The sequence below is a fragment of the Argentina silus genome (genome assembly GCF_951799395.1).
Source record: "Argentina silus genome assembly, chromosome: 4".
Taxonomy (NCBI): domain Eukaryota; kingdom Metazoa; phylum Chordata; class Actinopteri; order Argentiniformes; family Argentinidae; genus Argentina; species Argentina silus.
In genome coordinates this window covers 17446591-17465326 of record NC_139658.1, presented here as the reverse complement: position 1 = coordinate 17465326, position 18736 = coordinate 17446591, and the positions used below count along the sequence as shown (strand labels likewise).

General features: G+C 46.4%; 2 protein-coding genes across 4 annotated transcripts; both read right to left on the bottom strand.

The window, feature by feature from the left end:
- Nucleotides 1-1316: 1316 nt before the first annotated feature.
- Nucleotides 1317-13016, bottom strand: sort1a (sortilin 1a; the record flags this gene model as incomplete). The annotated part of the gene is made up of 20 exons (XM_083668493.1): nucleotides 1317-1479; nucleotides 1740-1866; nucleotides 1993-2105; nucleotides 2312-2420; nucleotides 2785-2901; nucleotides 3156-3345; nucleotides 3616-3806; nucleotides 3997-4165; nucleotides 4307-4409; nucleotides 4632-4744; nucleotides 4945-5100; nucleotides 5336-5480; nucleotides 5560-5687; nucleotides 5821-5867; nucleotides 6558-6631; nucleotides 6743-6904; nucleotides 7275-7377; nucleotides 7566-7639; nucleotides 7827-7886; nucleotides 12888-13016. The coding sequence occupies 20 exons, from the start codon at nucleotides 13014-13016 to the stop codon at nucleotides 1465-1467; spliced, it is 2325 nt and encodes a 774-aa protein (XP_083524619.1). The 3' UTR covers nucleotides 1317-1464.
- A 922-nt stretch (nucleotides 13017-13938) lies between these two features.
- On the bottom strand, nucleotides 13939-17189 carry psma5 (proteasome 20S subunit alpha 5). Of its 3 annotated transcripts, none has more exons than XM_083668781.1 (10): nucleotides 17138-17189; nucleotides 16774-16818; nucleotides 16419-16485; nucleotides 16167-16293; nucleotides 15788-15855; nucleotides 15525-15632; nucleotides 15256-15314; nucleotides 14916-15018; nucleotides 14639-14725; nucleotides 13939-14338 (listed from the first exon to the last, which is right to left on the bottom strand). In XM_083668781.1, exons 2-10 carry the CDS (start codon nucleotides 16800-16802, stop codon nucleotides 14261-14263), a joined length of 726 nt encoding a protein of 241 aa, XP_083524907.1. In that variant the 5' UTR covers nucleotides 16803-16818; nucleotides 17138-17189; the 3' UTR covers nucleotides 13939-14260. The 3 variants fall into 3 exon arrangements, with proteins under 3 accessions (XP_083524907.1, XP_083524908.1, XP_083524909.1); XM_083668782.1 differs by having other exon boundaries at nucleotides 17133-17151; XM_083668783.1 differs by lacking the exons at nucleotides 16774-16818; nucleotides 17138-17189 and adding an exon at nucleotides 16645-16707.
- Nucleotides 17190-18736: the final 1547 nt, after the last annotated feature.

Here is an 18736-nt window from a genome sequence, read left to right as displayed (position 1 = left end):
CTTTTAATCAAACAAAACAAAGAAGGATCATCACACAAATTAACTTTCTGTTCCTCATAGCTGACAAAACGGTTATGAGAAAAAACTGTTTGCTGCTTAACTGTTTTAAGACTTGACACAGTGCCAAGTGGCACATTCAGTCCCTCACCGTCCTCCTTCAGTAGAGCGACATGGCGGTAAAATAGGCCAAGGACAGCTTATTAATTGGGGTGGGGTGACAGTCCAGTTGCTGTGGAAAACCATTTACCTATAACTGTGCCATAATAATGACAAAGTCTAGACAAGGTATGTCAGCTTATGGCAACTGTCTTAACAGAGTCATGATACAAACTATTAGCTAGCAGTAATTAGCTGACCTAAGCGTTGGTTTATCATGACAGTATAAAAAGTAAGTCATGACAGCTGATATTTGTTATTTCAGTATTATCACACAATGGGCCGGTTTCACAGACAAGGCTTAAGCCTAGCCCAAGACTAAAAAGCATCCTCAGTGGCAATTTGCCATTGAAAGTGTGAATTAGTCCAGGACTAGGCTTAAGCCTTGTCTGTGAAACCGGCCCCATATGAGGCATTATGATAGACGGTTCAAGTAATGGGCTCCCTGTATTGCTAAAGTAATTCACTAGTGCATATCTTTATCTTCTGTTTGGGCTTATACGTCATAAGTAGTTTGCCCCATATTCACCATCCTCTCAGTCCTACCAATGAGATCTGCAATACTAAATGTTGAAAGTGCTTTGGTGATACAATTCAAGTTTCCCACTCCAACCACACACACACAGGGCAGGAGAAGGTATTGTCAGTAAAAGCTTATATTAAAGTGAGCATACACTCACTACAGCTGGTAAGGGCCTGAAACTATTAAGAGATTTAGTATAATCATACATCTTCATGAAAATGTTTTTTTTTTTTTTTTTTACTTGGTAGATAATACCAGCTTTTAGACAAAATATCAAACTCGATATCAATTCATCTGAATGCTTTGCACATCCTATTTTCCATATTGTCTCTTAGATAAACATGTAGCATGTCAGGCATAGTGCCCTGGGAACTCAGCATAAAGCGGTCACACCAATCCCAGAGTCACTGCTTTTGTTCCAAGCCTCTCTGCACCCCCACCACAGCCATGAAAGGCCATCTCCTCGGATTTGCATAAAAAGAAGCGATGTGGGGAAAGGACGACGACAGACACAACAAAAGCTCCCGAGGACACAAAAGGCCTTCTTCTGTGCTTTCACAAGCTCTCCAGCCCCCTGCTCTCAAGACCCGCTCGGATCTCTTTTGTGGCGCAGCTTCGAGCCATCAGCAGTCCTCCGGCCACTGGGGAAGACACTGAGCAGAAGCAGCAGCATTGGGGGACAGGCAAGAGGAGAGGCCATGTTGGGGCATCATGGGGGATGGTGTCTTGGACAAGCTACTAGGATGTAGTCTTGGAGAGGTGGGTCAAGTCTTTCAAAGCCCCTCTCAATCCAAAAGATCCTACAAGTGCACACACAAACAAACAAGAAACACTGTATTTGAAACCGCATTGAAAGGAGGTCAAATTACATGACACATTATATTGGAGTCTTCTTGAGCCAATAAAAAAAATAAAAAATAATTATTAGTGGTACATAAATCTCTTCATGCTCTCCCAAGTGGCTCTCAGAGTAAGGCTCTCTTTGTGATGCTTGTGTGTGTGTGTGTGTGTGTGTGTGTGTGTGTGTGTGTGTGTGTGTGCGCGCGCGCAAGAAATGTACCTCGTCTGAATCATCGTGGTAGTGTGTTTTGCCCGTCTCCATGGTGTGTGTGTCCAGCTCGTCCACTCCCTCTATCCCATTAGCCTCAGCATGCTGCTGCAGTACGGAGTACCTGTGCACCAGGAACCTGAGGGAGAGGAGGGAGATGCATCAGAGACAGATACAGAGATATACTTGGTCCCCAGGACCAGAGCTGAAGAACAGTAGTAGTAAGTAGGTGTGGGTGTATGATGGGAGTACGGGGTAAACTGACCTCCCTCCACAGACGTACTTCTTGACCAGCAGAACACCTCCCACAGCACAGAGGAGCAGGATCGCCAAGACAACCACTACTATAGGGGCAGAGCTTAATGAGTGGGCCTCCGTCTGTGTGTGTGTGTGTGTGTGTGTGTGCGTGTGAGAGAGAGAGAGAGAGAGAGAGAAAAAGGAGAGAAAGAGAAAGTGAGTGAGACAGAGAGACATAAAGACAGATGGAAGAAGTGGGCAATGGAAAAGAGAGGGCAAATCTTGAGTATGTTTAACAAAAGATCAGTGGGTTTTACCAACTCCTTGGCCTGAACACCAACACTGACCAGAGACTTTGGGTAGAGCATGTTGCTGATGCACTTCTTCTTCAGGTCAATCTCCTTCCTCTCTGGCTTGACCCCTCCCTCACACTGGTCCCCTGGAATCTTCCGGTAGCTTGGGGACAGAGGTAGAAAGCATGTGTGAGAGAGAGAGAGGGGGGGAAATGAAAAGCAGGATAGATAGAGAGAGAGAGAGAGAGAGAGAGAGGGTGAGTGCTTGAGGCTCACTATTAATTTCTGCTGTTCAAAACCAGCATTTCTAGTTCTAGTGTGCTATTCATAACTCAAGTGGATGGTAGGAACCCGGTCAAAAGCACTCCACGAATGATCAGTAAATGAAGTCCATTCGAGGAGCCCATCCCTCCTGCAGGTCTTGTGGGATACCCATGAGGTTAGGGCTGGCTGTCTCTCACTGAACGCAAGGGAACGCAAGGGAACGCAAGGGAACTTTCACTTTCTGGTTATCATAACCGACTTACCCACTGGTCTGCAGTTGTTCTGTGGTCCCATTCAGACAGAACTCCAGAGCTCGTCCCTTCAGATCAGCCTGCTCCACACACTCTGAACTGTTCTCTAACCGGTGGTAGCCAAAATCACTACAGACAGACAGACATTACTAAACCATATTATTACATGTGCCGGTCAGTTGCTTAATGTTTGAACATGGTGAGAAGGACAAAAGACAATACCACAAGTGACAGGGTAAAGCTGATAGGAGTCAGGGGGGGGGTTTGTGGGAGAAAAGAAGAGGGAGAGGATGAGGGGAGGGTTTATGAGGGCACACCACTGGTAGTTGTTCAGCGTGCATAGACAGGGGAAACAAGGAGGGCTAAGATTTTTGAAGGCGCACCACTGGTAGTCATCTAGCGTGCAGGGGCAGGGGGTGGGCTGGGTGGTAATGACGTAATCCCTCCCGTTCCAGCAGACAGAATCTTTCCTCAGCCGCAGGAAACGCTCCTTATAGCCCAGCATACACCCGTCAGTGGGGTTGCTGAGGTCAGCAGAGTGAGCCAGCCACTGCACATAGTCCCCCTCCCGACCTGTAGGGGGAGGCAGACCAGACAAGGTCAACAACTGGGACAACCATGGGACATATAATATAATATACACTCATCAAACACTTTATTAGGAACACTATACTAATACTGGGGAGGGCCTCCCTTTGCTCTCAGCCAATTCTTTGTAGCATTGATCCCACAACAGTGTATATGCATAAGCACTTGCATAAAAATGCATAAATTGGAACACGTAAGGATGACAATCAGGTAACAATGAGCTAGAACGACAAACACAGACGGATACCCACTCACAGTCTCTGTTGAGTAGCTGGCGGAAGTCTATGGTGACAGACACCCAGTTCCCATGACCACCCTTCTCCAAGAAGCCCCACAGACTGAGGTTCATAGAGCGAGCTCCTGGCTCCAAGTTGAGGCCCGAGAAATGCAGAGGCTCACTGGTGAAGTTATACACATGCCAGCACTGGCCCTCATCTGTGGAAAACCTGGAATGGAGGAGGCGGAGAGGTGGAGTGGTGGTGGGGGGGTGACAGACTGTAAACATCATGCTATAAGTTATAGTACAAGTCTACATTGGTAGTACAGAGACGTTCGATGTTACTATTCGCAAACCCCAGACAAAAAATGTCCAAATCCTCCCTCTTTCCTTCCCTACCTCACCCCCTACCCACTCACTTGATCTGATAGACAGGGGAGGGTGAATGTTCCACAGCCACCAGCAGTCCCCCAGAGTCCAGCATGGCATAGTGATGGGGTCCGCTGAGCGCCTGCAGCCAGGAGTAGCCCCCGTCATCAGACACATACACATCAGGAGACAGCACTGACGCAGAGTCTCCCACACTACCTGGAGGGGGGGGGGGGGGGGGGGGGAGGGGGGGGGTGGCGGAGAGAAAGAGAGGGAGAGCTGTGTACATGCATGTATTTGTGTGTGCAAGAGTATGTGTGTGTGTGTGTGCATGAGTATATGTGCGTGTGTGTGTGTTACCGTGAGCCAGGATGAGGCCTACAGCGTTGGGCTGTGTGAGGGGCAGCATAGGGACGTTCATCTTCACAGAGATGCTGTAGGAGGCGTGGATGTGCAGACTGCACTGTATGGAGAGGAGAGAACACACTGCTCAAGACAACCCTGTTAAAATTACGAGAATATAGAGCTCTGTGAGCATTTATATTGAAGGCACAACATGGATGGAAATTCTCTCTCTCTCTCTCTCTCTCTCTCGATGGGACGGATGCCTATGCTCTCATACTGGGGTTGCCCCTGAGATCGATCTGTGATTTTGTGTGTGTGTGTGTGTGTGTGTGTGTCTCACCCTGTCGGGCCGGTTGGTGGTGGTCTCTGCGTCACAGCGGCTGTTCCGTGGCCGTTGCAGCGGTCGCCACTCCCCTCCCTGATCAAAGGTCACTACTGTCTCAACTGAGCCATCTGGAGAGACAGAGTGAGAGAGAGAGGGGGGGGGGGGTCAGAGGAGGCGGGGGGGGGGTGGTCTGAGTGTTCAACACAGAACAATAACTAATGTGTTGTAGTTCTTAAACGTGACACAACATGAGACCTCATCTTCCTTTTTCTTCTCCAAATATGTCCTCCTAAACTGAGCTTGGTCCTGAAGGCAACCAGGTACCCACCCTCTGTGAGTATGCTGCTCATGTAGACCCCCCGGAGGGAGGTGACATTGGTGAAGTCAGTGTCGCCCCCTGTGGTGGTGTAGAGATGGCGCTCCAGAGACTTGGAGTACAGCGTCCCCCTGTCATCTGACACGTAGATGGTGCCTATACCCAAGTCTGTGAACACAGCACAGAGGAGAGAACAGATGAGAGAAACCAGATACCTGGATAAATAATAATACATCAAACTTATATAGCACTTTTATAAGATTTTAAAATTTGTCTTAAATGATTGGTTAGAGATGTTCACTAATGTCAGGATGAAGGGGGGGGGGGGGTGAGTTCCAGAGCCAAGAATCTATCATGGTAGTAATCATCATCATCATCATCATCACAGTGGGCTACGTCTGACCTCCAGGTTCGTCCACGTGCATGAAAACCATGTCGTCATTGGCTGCCAGGATGGAGTAGAACTGGTCATGGCCGACGGTGGGGAGCTGTGCGATGTTCCACACATCACCACCGTCCACTGACACGTGGATCACACGTAGGGTACCCTGGGAAACGCACATACACATTATAGACACACACACATTATACACAACCAGACACACACACACACACACACACACACACCGTGCCAGTCATGATGGAGGCGAAGACAAAACGCCCTCCCAGTACAAAGGAGTAGACCCTGCTGGCGATGCTGCTGATACTTCTACCATAGTCCACTGTCCTCCTCAACTCCAACATCCCCTTATCATCTGAGAGGAGGGTGGGGGGGGAGAGAGAGAGAGACACACACACACAGTGTTTAATGGCAGTTAGAAAACCACCATGTGCTGCTGTTTATAGAGCAGTGTGTTATGTTAAGACTGTGTTGTTGTATTCACTCACTGCAGGATCCGTTGTTTGTGGTGAAGTAGATACTGTTCTCAGGGCCCCTGGGATCACGATCATGAACACACACACACGCGCACACACACACGCACACAAACACACACTTTCAAGATTTGCTGGGTCAAGGGAAGTGTGACACATAAATACTCTGCGTCAGGATTTACTGTTATGGGAGCCCGAACCTCTTCTTCACATTCTGCTTAGAGCCTCAATTTAAAATGTGGTCACATATCCCACAATGTTCCCACTTCCCACAATGCCGTGTGAGGCCATGTCCACACAGTAACAACCACAGCCTGACGCTCTGACCTCATCTGAACTCAAAAGAAAGTGGAGTCAAATACGTGGTCAAAACTGGCGTAGGCAAGCCAGCTGGAATAACAACAAGATACTCCGAAACTCAAACACACACACACGTATGCACTCGCACTACAAACGTGTGTTCTGGCCTCGATTGAACCATGAACATGAACCCTGTGAATACCACAAATAAGAACAGCATGCAACCCTTCACCAGGGATGCTGAGAAAAAGAGAGAGAAACGGGTGGAGGGAGTTGAGGCCGCAAGGGGAACACATATTCTACTGGACTAACATGCTAACAAGGTAACATGCTAGGTGCAGAGGGATTGAATGAATGTTATAAAGTAAACATATGTAGACAAAGATAAAGGATATGTCATTGTTTAGTTTGTTGGTTGATTGTCTGCTCAGTTGGTCGAAGGAAGCTCTCACCACTTGACAAGGCACACACTGTCATGAATCTTCCTCCAGGTGGCGCCAAAGTCCTCAGACAGCCACAAGTCCAACTGGAGGAGAGGAGAGAGGTATGAAAGAAAAAGAAAAAAGAAAGAAAAAAAAGAGAAGGAGGAAGAGATTCAGCAGTCAGTTGGTTAGAGGTTAAAGGTTAGTGGTCGTACCGTGATGCTGAGTGACAGTAGCACGTTGCTGTCTCCAGGGTTATACAACGCCTGGATGAGCGGGAAGAAGGGGAGGTCCGACGACACAAAGCTCCGGCCAAAGTCGTGCGAGCGGACAAGCCGGGATCCGCCACCGTCCGAGACATCACAGGTCAGAATCACCTGGAGGGACAGAGGAGCGGGACATCACAGTATGTCAGGAGGAGGAACAGGGTCTCGAGCTCCACTGTTCACTCTTGACACAGACAAACAAATACTAGATATCTAGGCTGAGAGACACTCTGACTTGCTAAAATGTTGTACAGACATTCTGACATATACATATGACATCATGTAATCTGTAAAGAGATTCTGAGCAGATACCATACGCATTGGATACAAAAACAAAGACATGGGAGATAAAAAAATAAATTAGGCTTTTTAATTGTCACGGTTTCAAGACCAGTCTTGTAGCCAAAACACTGAGGATAGAGCGTCCTGATTGTGTCTTTGCTTTACCCCTGTGTGCAGTGATAAGGACAGAGATGCTGACCTTGCCAGAGTTGTCTGGGCTGATGGCGATGCCAAACTCTGTCTGGACAAAGGTGTTGTTAATCAGGTGACTCACGTCCTGGAACGTCTTCCCATAGTCCTCGCTGAGGGAGAGAGGGAGGGGGAAGCAGAGTAACATGCTAGCATTTTAACTGAGGATTTAACTGCCCATTTAGGAAATTAATTGAAATATCATCCTTAAGAATTAGTGGTACTTTGTGTTGCATTGGAAACGAACCCCCCCAAATACTCAACTGGGCATTCCCATAAAAGATTATGTGTGTTTTCTCACCTCCGGTAGAGTTTAGACTGGCCAATACGAATCATAAAAGCAGGCACCTGGAACGTCGTCAAGGCCAGCAGCACCTGAGGAGATACACAGGCTTTACAGGACAGGACAGAACAAGATTTACATTTTTACATTTAGCAGGTGCCTTTATCCAGAGCGACTTACAACAAATATATTTCTCTAAGTAAGTGAATCGTGGACCAGGGCGGACATACGCACGCACACACGCACGCACGCATGCACGCACGCACACAATATACTCACTCCAGTGCCATCTCCCACCCAGGCCAGAGACACAGAGCCACTCAGGTCATTGAAGGAGTACTGTGGACAGAGGAGAGAGAGGCAGGTTATAAACCTGGGGTTATGAAGGGAGGTTAAATAGATTACTGGAACTACACCAATACAAACACAATCAATAGGATCACTATAATGCACACGTAGCAACAGTATCTAAACTGGTGTGTGTGTGTGTGTGTGTGTGTGTGTGTGTGTGTGTGGCCAGGTCAGTATGCATAGATGAGGGACGGCACGTACAACATCACAAGGCCTCTACAGTAAGTGGAAACACCAGGTCCACGTGGTCATTCCAGGAGAAGCTGGCTACACAGCCAATCTCTACTCATAGTGACATCATACACGCCACAACACAGAGAGGGTCATTGTCCTCTCTCATGTGACTGGGCTACCTCTCCCCTGCTCTGAGGAAATGTAACATGTTGTCTGGTCTAGGCTAGCTAGGGAGAACTGACATGACATGACATGACATGACATGACATGACATGACATGACATGATGCACACATGCACGCACGCCTAACCGCACACAAACAATATTCTCCCAGGCCAAGGTGATGGGGCAAATTGTCTCAACTGCCCAAACAATTCTCTTTAAACGGAACTGTGTGTGTGTGTGTGTGTGTGACCTACATTCCTGCCTTGCTGACAGGCTGAGAACAAGAGAGTTACTGGTGTCCTGAGAGCAGGAGAGAGAAAAGGGAGTTTTCGTCCCCCCTCTCTCTCTTTAACACACACCCTACATTTTCCTGTGGGGCCCCTCAATCTAGCCCAGTCACTGACACAATGTGTGTGAGAGAGAGAGAGAGAGAGAGAGAGAAAGAGAGTGTGAGAGAGAGAGGGAGAGAGAGAGTGATTGTGTGTGTGTGTGTGTGTGTGTGTGTGTGTGTGTGTGTGTGTGTGTGAGACAGAGAATGGAATGAAATGAAAAAAAAGGAGCGAGCATTTCCATCCATGTTGTGCTTCAATACAGCTCACAGAGCTCTATATTCTAGTAATTTGGCTGGTGCTCTTGTCCACAGTAATTTATGGTATAATAAGAAAGCTGGTTAAATTCTCCATGGGTTTTGGTTCACTCTGGAGAGAAGGGTATACATGTGTTGTTTACGAGGTCAGGTAAGCCCTGGAGAGTCTGTGTGCTTGTCTATAAAGCCACAGGAGGCAGATCGCTGGAAACTACTGGTAAACAGGTCCAGGGGAAACCGCCCTCCTGCACCGTCCAAGTATGAACACAAGTTTCCATCCCTCCTCCTAATCCTCCTCCTCTTCTTCTTCTTCTTCTTTTTCTTCCTCCTCCTCCTCCTCCTCCAGATGCATCTGTACATCCTCTTCTCCACCCCTCCTCCAAAGTAATCTGTTCATTCAATCGTTCCTGACCCTGAGCTCTAAGAATCCTGCAGAGACAAACATCTTTCGTGGCTCACGTTGGCACTCCTGGGTTCCAATGTTGTGTGACTGCACGCTACCTACCCTGTGTTAGGAGGAGTTGGGCAGGGGGCCCATGCTTGTGTGAAGAGTTGTATAGGAGACAGGCCTTTGCTGGCACACCTGTGTCAAGTCTAACCCGAGGGGTGTTTTCCACATCTGTTCTTCTGAGCCCTGGTCAGACGATATCCGTCTCAAAGTTTCAAACCCAAACCCAAACCAAGCAGCAAGGTTGATGTGGGTCAGGTCAGCCTTGGTCAGACAGCACTTGACGAGACGCAGGGGGGATAAGAGAGAGGAAAGGGAGGGTTTTTTTGTCTCAGTGAGGTCAATGTTTTTTCAACTCAGGTGGGAGGGAAAAGAGGGGGAAAGTGGTGGAGGAAGAGGAGGAAGAAGAACAGAGGAGGAGCAACAGGTTAGCTACTCTATGAAGAACAGCAGCCTAGTGTTTGGTAGTGACCCGATGAGTTGATGACTGCCAGACCTCATACATCAAGATGTGACTTCTCTGTTAGGTAGGGTCAGGGTCAGGGTCAGGGTCAGGGGTTATTTTCAAAGCTGTCTGTTATGCACTCAATATAATCACCACCCCAACCCCTAGCTCTACCTTCTGCAACCCCCCCCCCCCCCCCCCGACACACACACACACACACACACACACACAGAAAAAGGAGTCGCCCCCCCCCCCCCCCCCAACACACACACAGACACACACACACACACACAGAAAAGGGAGTCGCCTCCCCCTCTCTAACACACACACACACACACACACACACACACACACACACACACAGTGGAGCAGTGTGGGTCTGAGAGGTCACAGACTAACACAGTGAGCCCCTTATTCCACAGAGCTCTAAGTATTAACCTGACTGCTACATCAATATTGACACAAATAAATCTTCAGAAGAGGTCAAGCCCATGGGCTGTGTCATGTGATCTTTGAGATGAAGCTATGTAAATGTCATGAGGCTGGGGCAGGGGTACAGTGGGCTGAAGTATGAGGCTGGGGCAGGGGTACAGTGGGCTGAAGTATGAGGCTGGGGCAGGGGTACAGTGGGCTGAAGTATGAGGCTGGGGCAGGGGTACAGTGGGCTGAAGTATGAGGCTGGGGCAGGGGTACAGTGGGCTGAAGTATGAGGCTGGGGCAGGGGTACAGTGGGCTGAAGTATGAGGCTGGGGCTGGGGTACAGTGGGCTGAAGTATGAGGCTGGGGCTGGGGTACAGTGGGCTGAAGTATGAGGCTGGGGCAGGGGTACAGTGGGCTGAAGTATGAGGCTGGGGCTGGGGTACAGTGGGCTGAAGTATGAGGCTGGGGCAGGGGTACAGTGGGCTGAAGTATGAGGCTGGGGCAGGGGTACAGTGGGCTGAAGAATGAGGCTGGGGCTGGGATGGAGCCCTAAGTCTGTCTCTACTTGGAGCTCAGTCAGCTGAGTGATGTTAGAGTGTGGGGAGAAGGATCAGGTCCCTCAGGTCTCGCACAGCCCATTTCTCCACCCCCACTGACTGAGGATGGGATATTATGAAAAACAAAAACATAGCCAATCCTGAAGCTCTCTTTCCCCCTGTCTCCCTTTCTCTCTTTATGTCTCATTCCCTCCCACCAACTCCTACTTTCCATCCCTCTCTCCTTAAGTCTCTCACCCACCCAACCCTCTCTCCCTCCCTCCCTCCTTCCTTCCCTCCCTCCTTCTCCCCCTCTCTTCTGGACACACAAACACCATGTGGAACATCACTCGGTTGCTTTTCTTGGTTCTCTGCTGCTGGCTGTAGCCCAGCTCTGGGCTTCACACAGAGAACAGAACATGTTTTCTCTGTACATTCTGACCAGAGAGGAAGGAGGGAGGGGGGAAGGGAGGGAGGAGGAGATGAGGATAATGTTATTGCACATTAAACACATTAAACCAAATGACCAATGCAAAAATTAGACCTTCACAACACAAAGTAAGCCAGCTCTTAAAATAAAAAGGTATTTTGGAGAGCCTTCTCTCCAAGGACCAATTGAGTAGGAGTGAGTTGAGAGGAGAAGGAGTGTTTGTAAGCAGTAGCCTACTGTGTTGTTGTTGTTGTGCTCTGGATTCTTGTATTCCAGTCTTGGATATTTCAGAGGTAAACACACTTCTGGACATTCAGACCAAAAGAGAACCCAATGTCTCTGACCAGTTGGAGGTCCGGGGGAAACATATGCGGAATGTTTACAGCCTAGTGAGAACAGGACAACAACAAAAAAAAACAACGCCGCCAGGTGTTCCAACTCTACCCCACTCATTCACAGACACCACAAAGACTGTCCAGGGGCATTCCAGAACCTCAGTCCAAGCTGCATTTCACAGAGTTCTAGAACATTCCTCTGGCTGGAGCTCTAATAGTCGCCCACCATAAAACACCAGGGCTGAACTGGCTGTGCTGCTTCTAAAAACACTTCCTGTTTGACTGCGGGCAGAGAAACGGAGGCCAAATCAAGTTACTGCTGGTTTCCAAAACTGCAGGTTAAAGGAGGGTGGGAGTATAGCAGTTTGAACTAGAGGAAACTCTGGGTTAGGTCAATGTTGCCTAGTCCCATTTATCTGTGGATGGGCTGAACCAAGTTGGGATGGGGAGAGGGTTCTGAGAATAAGCATATTGGCTTGAAAGTCCCTTTAAGCTGTCCATGTGGAAGTTATGACTACAAAAGGCAGGGTTTGAGAAAGATGAAGAGGTTTGCCGTAACTATGTAGGCTGCCTAAGTGTCAGTGCCTAAGTCTATCTCAGCCTGAGGCCACCAGTAGCCTGAAGTAGCAGGTTAAGAGGAACTGTTATATTCTGCATGCTTACAGCTGAGTTAAGCAGAATCACCTGACATAATTTCCTCTAATACACATAATGGCTTGAATGTACTGTCCTGGGATAAACAACACACACACAAACATTTCAACCCCTTAACAGTATTTTGTCCTGGGACATCTGTCCGGAGACTCCTCATGACTCCCAGCACGTTACAACTGTTCTGAAACTACATGTCCTCCTTCGCTTCAGCAGAGCAGTGAACAGAGCAGTGTGGACTGCAGAGAGAAGCCTCACAAAGAACAGCTTGCAGAAACTGCATATATGCTCTCTCACCCTGCTAGTGCTTACAGACAGCAATTTACACCGACTGGCTAATACAACTCTGTCTGCACATCCAACTGCATGGCATACAGGCCTATTTCTCGGTTGCCAACCTATCTAGGCCAGGAACTCAGAAGGTTGCACATTATCATTCAAGCCCAGCAATAACATACCTGTCTAAGCAATCACCGCCAGCCCTTGATTAGTTGAATGTGTGCGTTAATGCTGGGCTAGAAAAAAAGGTGCAAGTACAGAGTTTTCTTGGACCAGAATGATAAAACATGCAGGCCTCTTACGATATCTGGCTGCCTCATCGAAAAGTTCCACAGGGGTTATTCACTGCAGTGTCACTCTTGTGATAATCACCGCAACAGGCAAGGTTATCTGAATGATTGATTGTGTATCGCACATCACCCTTGGGCCGACATCTGCCAGTCTCGAGGGCAGATAACTGTGGCAAGGTTGGAATTGGGTGATAATGTGACAGAGGACCCACCATAGACAGGCTACTTACGATGTGTGTGTTATTCTTTAGCGTTGACTCGAATCCCGTTAGAGAATTGCACGACTCTCCTTCAGGTCCAGCACTCCGTTTGTTGACACTGTGTTGTCCCGACTGATCTAAACTTGTTCTCTCCTCCATGGCACTACGAACCTCTCTCGTTCTCGGGGGTCTCTCAAATGTTGCGTGTGTCCCGCCCGCGGCGAAGTTGTCTTTCTCACGAAAATTGTCGCATAGCACACAGGAAAACAATAACACAGCAACGATGCAATTCAGCGGCGTCATACTCACAAGTCTGCGGAGATTTTTGCCAATAAATCCATATATCAACAGCTTGCACTCATCTATTTATTATTCCCTGTATTTTGGCACGGACAGACAGTCGTTCATCACACGCATGTATCTGGCTTTCAAAAACTACACGCCTCCTTGAAAAGTGGATTGGTTTAAAATTGTAACACATTTTCATTGGAGTTCAGGTGTGTCTATCAAATCCTGGTCGTTGGTCGTTCCCTGCGGCAGCAGAATTTATTGTGGTGTCATGTCGCCCCCTGGTGGATGGGACGTAGACCGTGAATGAATACTGCATGACTAATCTCGGAACCCAGAGACTAACTACTCTAACGAAATTAGTCAGTGTTTTAATATATAATATATTGGACACAAAACGTGTACTGCAGTTCAGGGAGGAGCCTTTCAGTGCACAAGCAAGTTCACAGTCCATCCCGAACCCTTTGATGAAGATGCATTTCATCTAAATAGACCCATGTACCTCAGGTGTTTTTACCTTAGAGGTCACAGCTTGCTATTTTTAAGGTATAGGTTTAGACAGCTGTCCTGCACTTTGTGATACAGTACATTAATTTGTAAAACAAAATATAGTCAACATGATGCATTTGTAAGTACAGTCAAAAGCCATATATCCATATTCGATAAATCATTCATTTGAATTGGGTCTAGTGAACTACTCTGCACTTACTCAATGTACACTAATTAGAAGTGGACTTAAATTGCACATTGATAGATTGTGTAGTATCCAGTGGAAATAAGACGGAACACACAGTTGAACCATATCTTTTAGAATACAACTGTTTTATTGTTGCATTGATCCGTAACAAAAATGACCCCCCTTTTTAATGTCGTTCAGCTCTAATCACTGATCTGACTGAAGCCTGTACAGAACTGTAGAAATCTGCAGTGTTGAGAGACAAGAGAAGAAAAACAATAACACATCACAAAGAGACGCGTCCCGCAAAACAAGGAATAAGTGAATGCAGCGTGAGAGAGAGGGCTGATGGGAAATGTAGTTGTTGCTGTGTGGTAATCCCCATCCCAGTGGGACTCCCTCTCCAAAGCTGTAAGCAGGTCCAGACTGCCACGCTGCTCTAGATGTCCTTGATCACATCCTCCAGCTCCTCTTTGGAGTACATGTGGAAGGTCTTGCCTGGCTCTATTGTGGCCAGCTGAGTGGTTAGAGGGGGGAAATCAAGTTTGCATTAATAGCAAGTTAACTTTTCACACGCTTCATATGATTTAACACAGTGGTCACTGCCCGTGGCCCTGGAGAGCTACTGGGTGTGCATGGCTTTGTTCTAGCCCAGCACTAACACTCCTGATTCAGCTTATATTCTTCCAACTAGGGATCTGTTGGTTATATCAGGTGTGTTAAAGCTGAGCTGGGACAAAAGCTTGCAGGACTGGGGGTGCCTACACATGGCTAGAGGTTGCTTTGGATCTCAGTAAAAGGGAGGACGGGCACTAACCTCGATGTTGGTGGCATTCAGCTTCTCCTCCATAACCTGCTTGAGGATGGTGAGGGACGACTTGATGGCATCCTTTAACGTCATGGACTGAGGGGTAGAGAGCAAGAGGTCAGGAATTACATATGTGGTGGGTTAGGGTTAGTGGGTTTACAGTAGATCCCACTGGGATTGATGGAATGAATATGAAAGAGAGGACAGAGGAGTGGAGGGTGATGGAGGCAGGAGGAGAGGGAGGTGATGGAGTGACAGCAACAGGAGGGGGGAGAGGGGGGTGTACCTTGTGGTAGACCTCCTGCAGAGAACTCTGAGCCCCCTCAGATGCAGAGCCGATGGCCCGAGCATCACACTGTACAAAGGTACCCGATGGGTCCATGTGATACCTACACACACACAAAGGAAATGTGAGGTTATGGAATCTACTATCTGTTGAAAACTGTCATTGGGTAGTACCAAAGGTCAGGAAATCTGCGATCCCCGAGTAATCTGGAAAAATAACAACTGAAAAAATCATAATTGCGCTTGGTGCATGGATTTCGTGGAGACACTGACTTATACTGTACACCAATTTTAAGCAAATATGAATTAGAAGCAAAGTGTATGTTATAAAGTCAACATACAGCTGGGGTCCTTTCTCGTCCAGTCCTCCGAAAAGGAGCGCTACACCGAAGGGCCGGCTCTGTGGAGGGAGAACCACAGGACAGCATTACAATGTGACACCCAACAGCCTCGGGAGAGATAAGTGACAACTTACTGGGGGACTGCTGCAAAGCTTTACTGGCTTCTATGTATATGTTGATGAGTGAACCATTGAATGACAGAGCGGCCTGAATGAGTGAATGGGTCTGAGTGTAGGCATGTCTCTGTCTCTCTGAGGTCTGACACTGACCATGGCCCCGGGGTCTGCGTCCTCCTCTCCAAACTGCAGGGCCAGGTTAGACACTGCCTGAGTCACACTCTCCACTGTCATCGTCTCGTTGTATGTGAACCAGTGGTTCTGAGAGGGGACAAACAGAGCAGCATATAAAAAAGCAAAAGGAACAGAATGGAAGCTATACTGGATGTAAGCAGCATCTTTGACAATATACCTGTACTACTTCTCGATATCACCACAATGTACACAACAACTTACTCATCTTTACATCTACATACCTGTGTCTCCACTCTTGCTTTGTCGATGAGGGTCTTAGCATCAGCTATCAAGCCACTCATAGCACAACCTTTAAGAAGATAGAGAGATCATCAGGCTGAGATTACATTGAAATGTTCTTTACAGATTTGAGCACTTACTGTAAGACTATTACTGACATAGCCATGGCAGAGTACAGTGACAAAGGTGCTGACTTCCCCCCCCCCCCCCCCCCCCTTAATTTCATCAGATCGGATGATTGAGAACATGACCAAATACCATAAACATGAGTCAAGTTCAGTATAAAACTGTTTCAAATAAAACTTGACCTCTTGCAATTTAAACACTTAATTATTTCTGTTTGTCCCCGTCTGGTGAGGATCCTCTGGTCTGGCTCCTTACCAATGTGGGTGTCGATCTCAACAATCTTTTCAATGCTGCTGGGCTCCATCAGAGGAGAGGTGATCCTCTTCTCCACGGCCAGGCACACCCCCTCTGACGTCTGGATGCCGATGGCTGTGGAGCCCAGCTGATAGGGGACAACGGCTTAACTCAGTCTTTCAAAAGTGTTTAGGTACAGGGATAAATTAACATATATAAAAGAAGGAGAAAATCCACACTCTTTACACAAATAGCTATGCATCCAGAACCTACCTTAATTGCTTCGATGGCATATTCCACTTGGAACAGTCTTCCTTCTGGAGAAAAGGTGTTTACGCCCCTGCAAAGTGACAGTTGCAAAATAAATCAGACAAAAATGAGAGCATAGGCCAAATACCGAAAGTGAAAGAAACTGTGACTAGAGTTAGTAACTATTTAGCGTTGACAAACTTAATCAGAATCAAACGAAGTAGCTAGCTACGTAAAAGTGAAGTTGTACATGCGTTTTGGGGATATATATTAAATATAGGTTCCAAATCACAGACGTCTACGGAGGGGGCTGCAGGACCGACGGGGGTTAGCTTCGTTGTGTAGCTAATGGCGAGGCACTGTCATAAACTAGGCATACCTGTCATATTCCGATCTTGTCAAAAACATCGTTAAGGTTTCAGATCTGAAAACAAGAAAATATTGCGAATCAGACGGAAAGAAAATACAGAACATATACATACTGATAGCTGTCTAATTAGATAGATTAATTAATTAGATACAACTTAAAGCTAGAACAGACAGATTTCGGTGTAACACCAGTTGTTCGGCACTGTTGTGTTGAGTGAGCCAGCTAGCTAACTATCAAAATAGCTACATTTTTGGGATACACTCTACAACACCGTTTCAGTCTTGTATTGCTAGCTAAGACTACTCTAGCCAGATTTTACATTTGCATTGAGTTCTCAGTCGAACTCTAGCTCAAGTATGACAATATACCTCACCTCCCGCTTTGGATCCCTGAATGAGTTCGCTTGTTTCTGAAGGAAGTGTGCTGTGCTGTTACACACCGGGAGGGAAATAACATTTTAGGGGAGACAGGTTCCGCCAGAGGCTTTTGTTCCGCCTAGTTATTCAACTTCGAAACTACTGGTGGTACAGTAGATTTGTTTGGTAATTCATATTCTTGTTAACATTCTAATAATATGAAAACAGGTACTTTATCTAAAAATCTATCGATTTCGGTTGAGCATTATACAATCGGCTACACCGCAACACCCTCATTATTGAGGCAGACTGAAATAAATGTACAAAAATAAATAAAAATACATGCATAATATCTAATAAAATCTGATGCATACACAATGTATGATCAAAGAAATGTATCTGAATGATACAGTTAATGGTTAAGAACACAACTGACTATTATACTATTACATGCAATTATACATTTTTGAAGATGATTAATTCAATAATTCATTGATGTATCAATGTATGTATCTATTGCCACCCTGTGGTTGCACATGGGAAAGCTGTAGGCTGCAGCAAACACAACCACAGGGGACAGCAAGTGAAAACCTTGAGGCAAAGAGTTGCATACTGCACACTATTTATTCCTGTGTCTTACTGTAAGAATTATTTTATTTAAAGAATCCTGCTTAGACACTGGAAGCAAGCTATGCCACACCATAGGAGGAATGGGCTTCTACAATATCACTTTTGACCTTGTATGGGGCCCTTTCTTGATATGGTCGACAGGTGCAGCTGTGTAGCATAGCCTTAGTTGATTGATTTTATCAAGGTTAGGTTAGGTCCCCTTGATATAAACAAATACACACTGGGAGACTGAACACAATTCCATAGCATAAATGTGTATGTATATATATATATATATATATATATATATATATATATATACACACAATTCCATAGCATAAATGTGTATGTATATATATATATATATATATATATATATATATATATATATATATATATATATACATACACATTTATGCTATGGAATTGTGTTCAGTCTCCCAGTGTGTATTTGTTTTTGTTTGTGTGTTTGTTTGTATTTATTTGAGGTTATTGTCTGAATGTAGCTTCTTCTGGCTTTGTTGTTTTATGTCATTGTCTGGTCCGACCACCAGATGGGGCCCTATCCTCACTCCCCTGGGGCTGGTGGGTAGGGTTGTGCTACAGTAGGTGACCTCTGTTGTGGTTAGGATTTTTAGGTGTGTCATTGTAGGTTGTGTATGCGATTAGGATGAGAAAATGAAACATGTTTGTTCCTTTGTTGTATTGATTCATAAATAAGAGCATTGTGAATTAAACAATACTTATTTTATTTTAGGGCAGCAGGGATGCACGACTCCAGCCTCTGTATTCCACAGTCCTGCAGGTTTTTGTTTCTCTGGCACTGAAATAAGTTCACTCTAATATTACATGTCTGTGATTAACCACACACTTTCAGTCTAGTCAATACACCAACACACTTTTTATTTTGCTGATTGACTGGAGAGTGCACAACAATACCTTTGTCTTTGTTTCATGTTATTCATTTATTGTTTCCTGTTCAATTTTGTGTTCCTCACCTTGTCTCT

Excerpts from the sequence above, each read along its gene's own strand:
- psma5 (XM_083668781.1), bottom strand. The coding sequence starts at position 16,802 with ATGTTTTTGACAAGATCGGAATATGACAG. Across the intron at positions 15,856-16,166 it reads TGAGATCGACACCCACATTG|GTTGTGCTATGAGTGGCTTG; the intron begins GTAAGGAGCCAG and ends ATCTTCTTAAAG. Across the intron at positions 15,019-15,255 it reads GACGAGAAAGGACCCCAGCT|GTATCACATGGACCCATCGG; the intron begins GTATGTTGACTT and ends GTGTGTGTGTAG.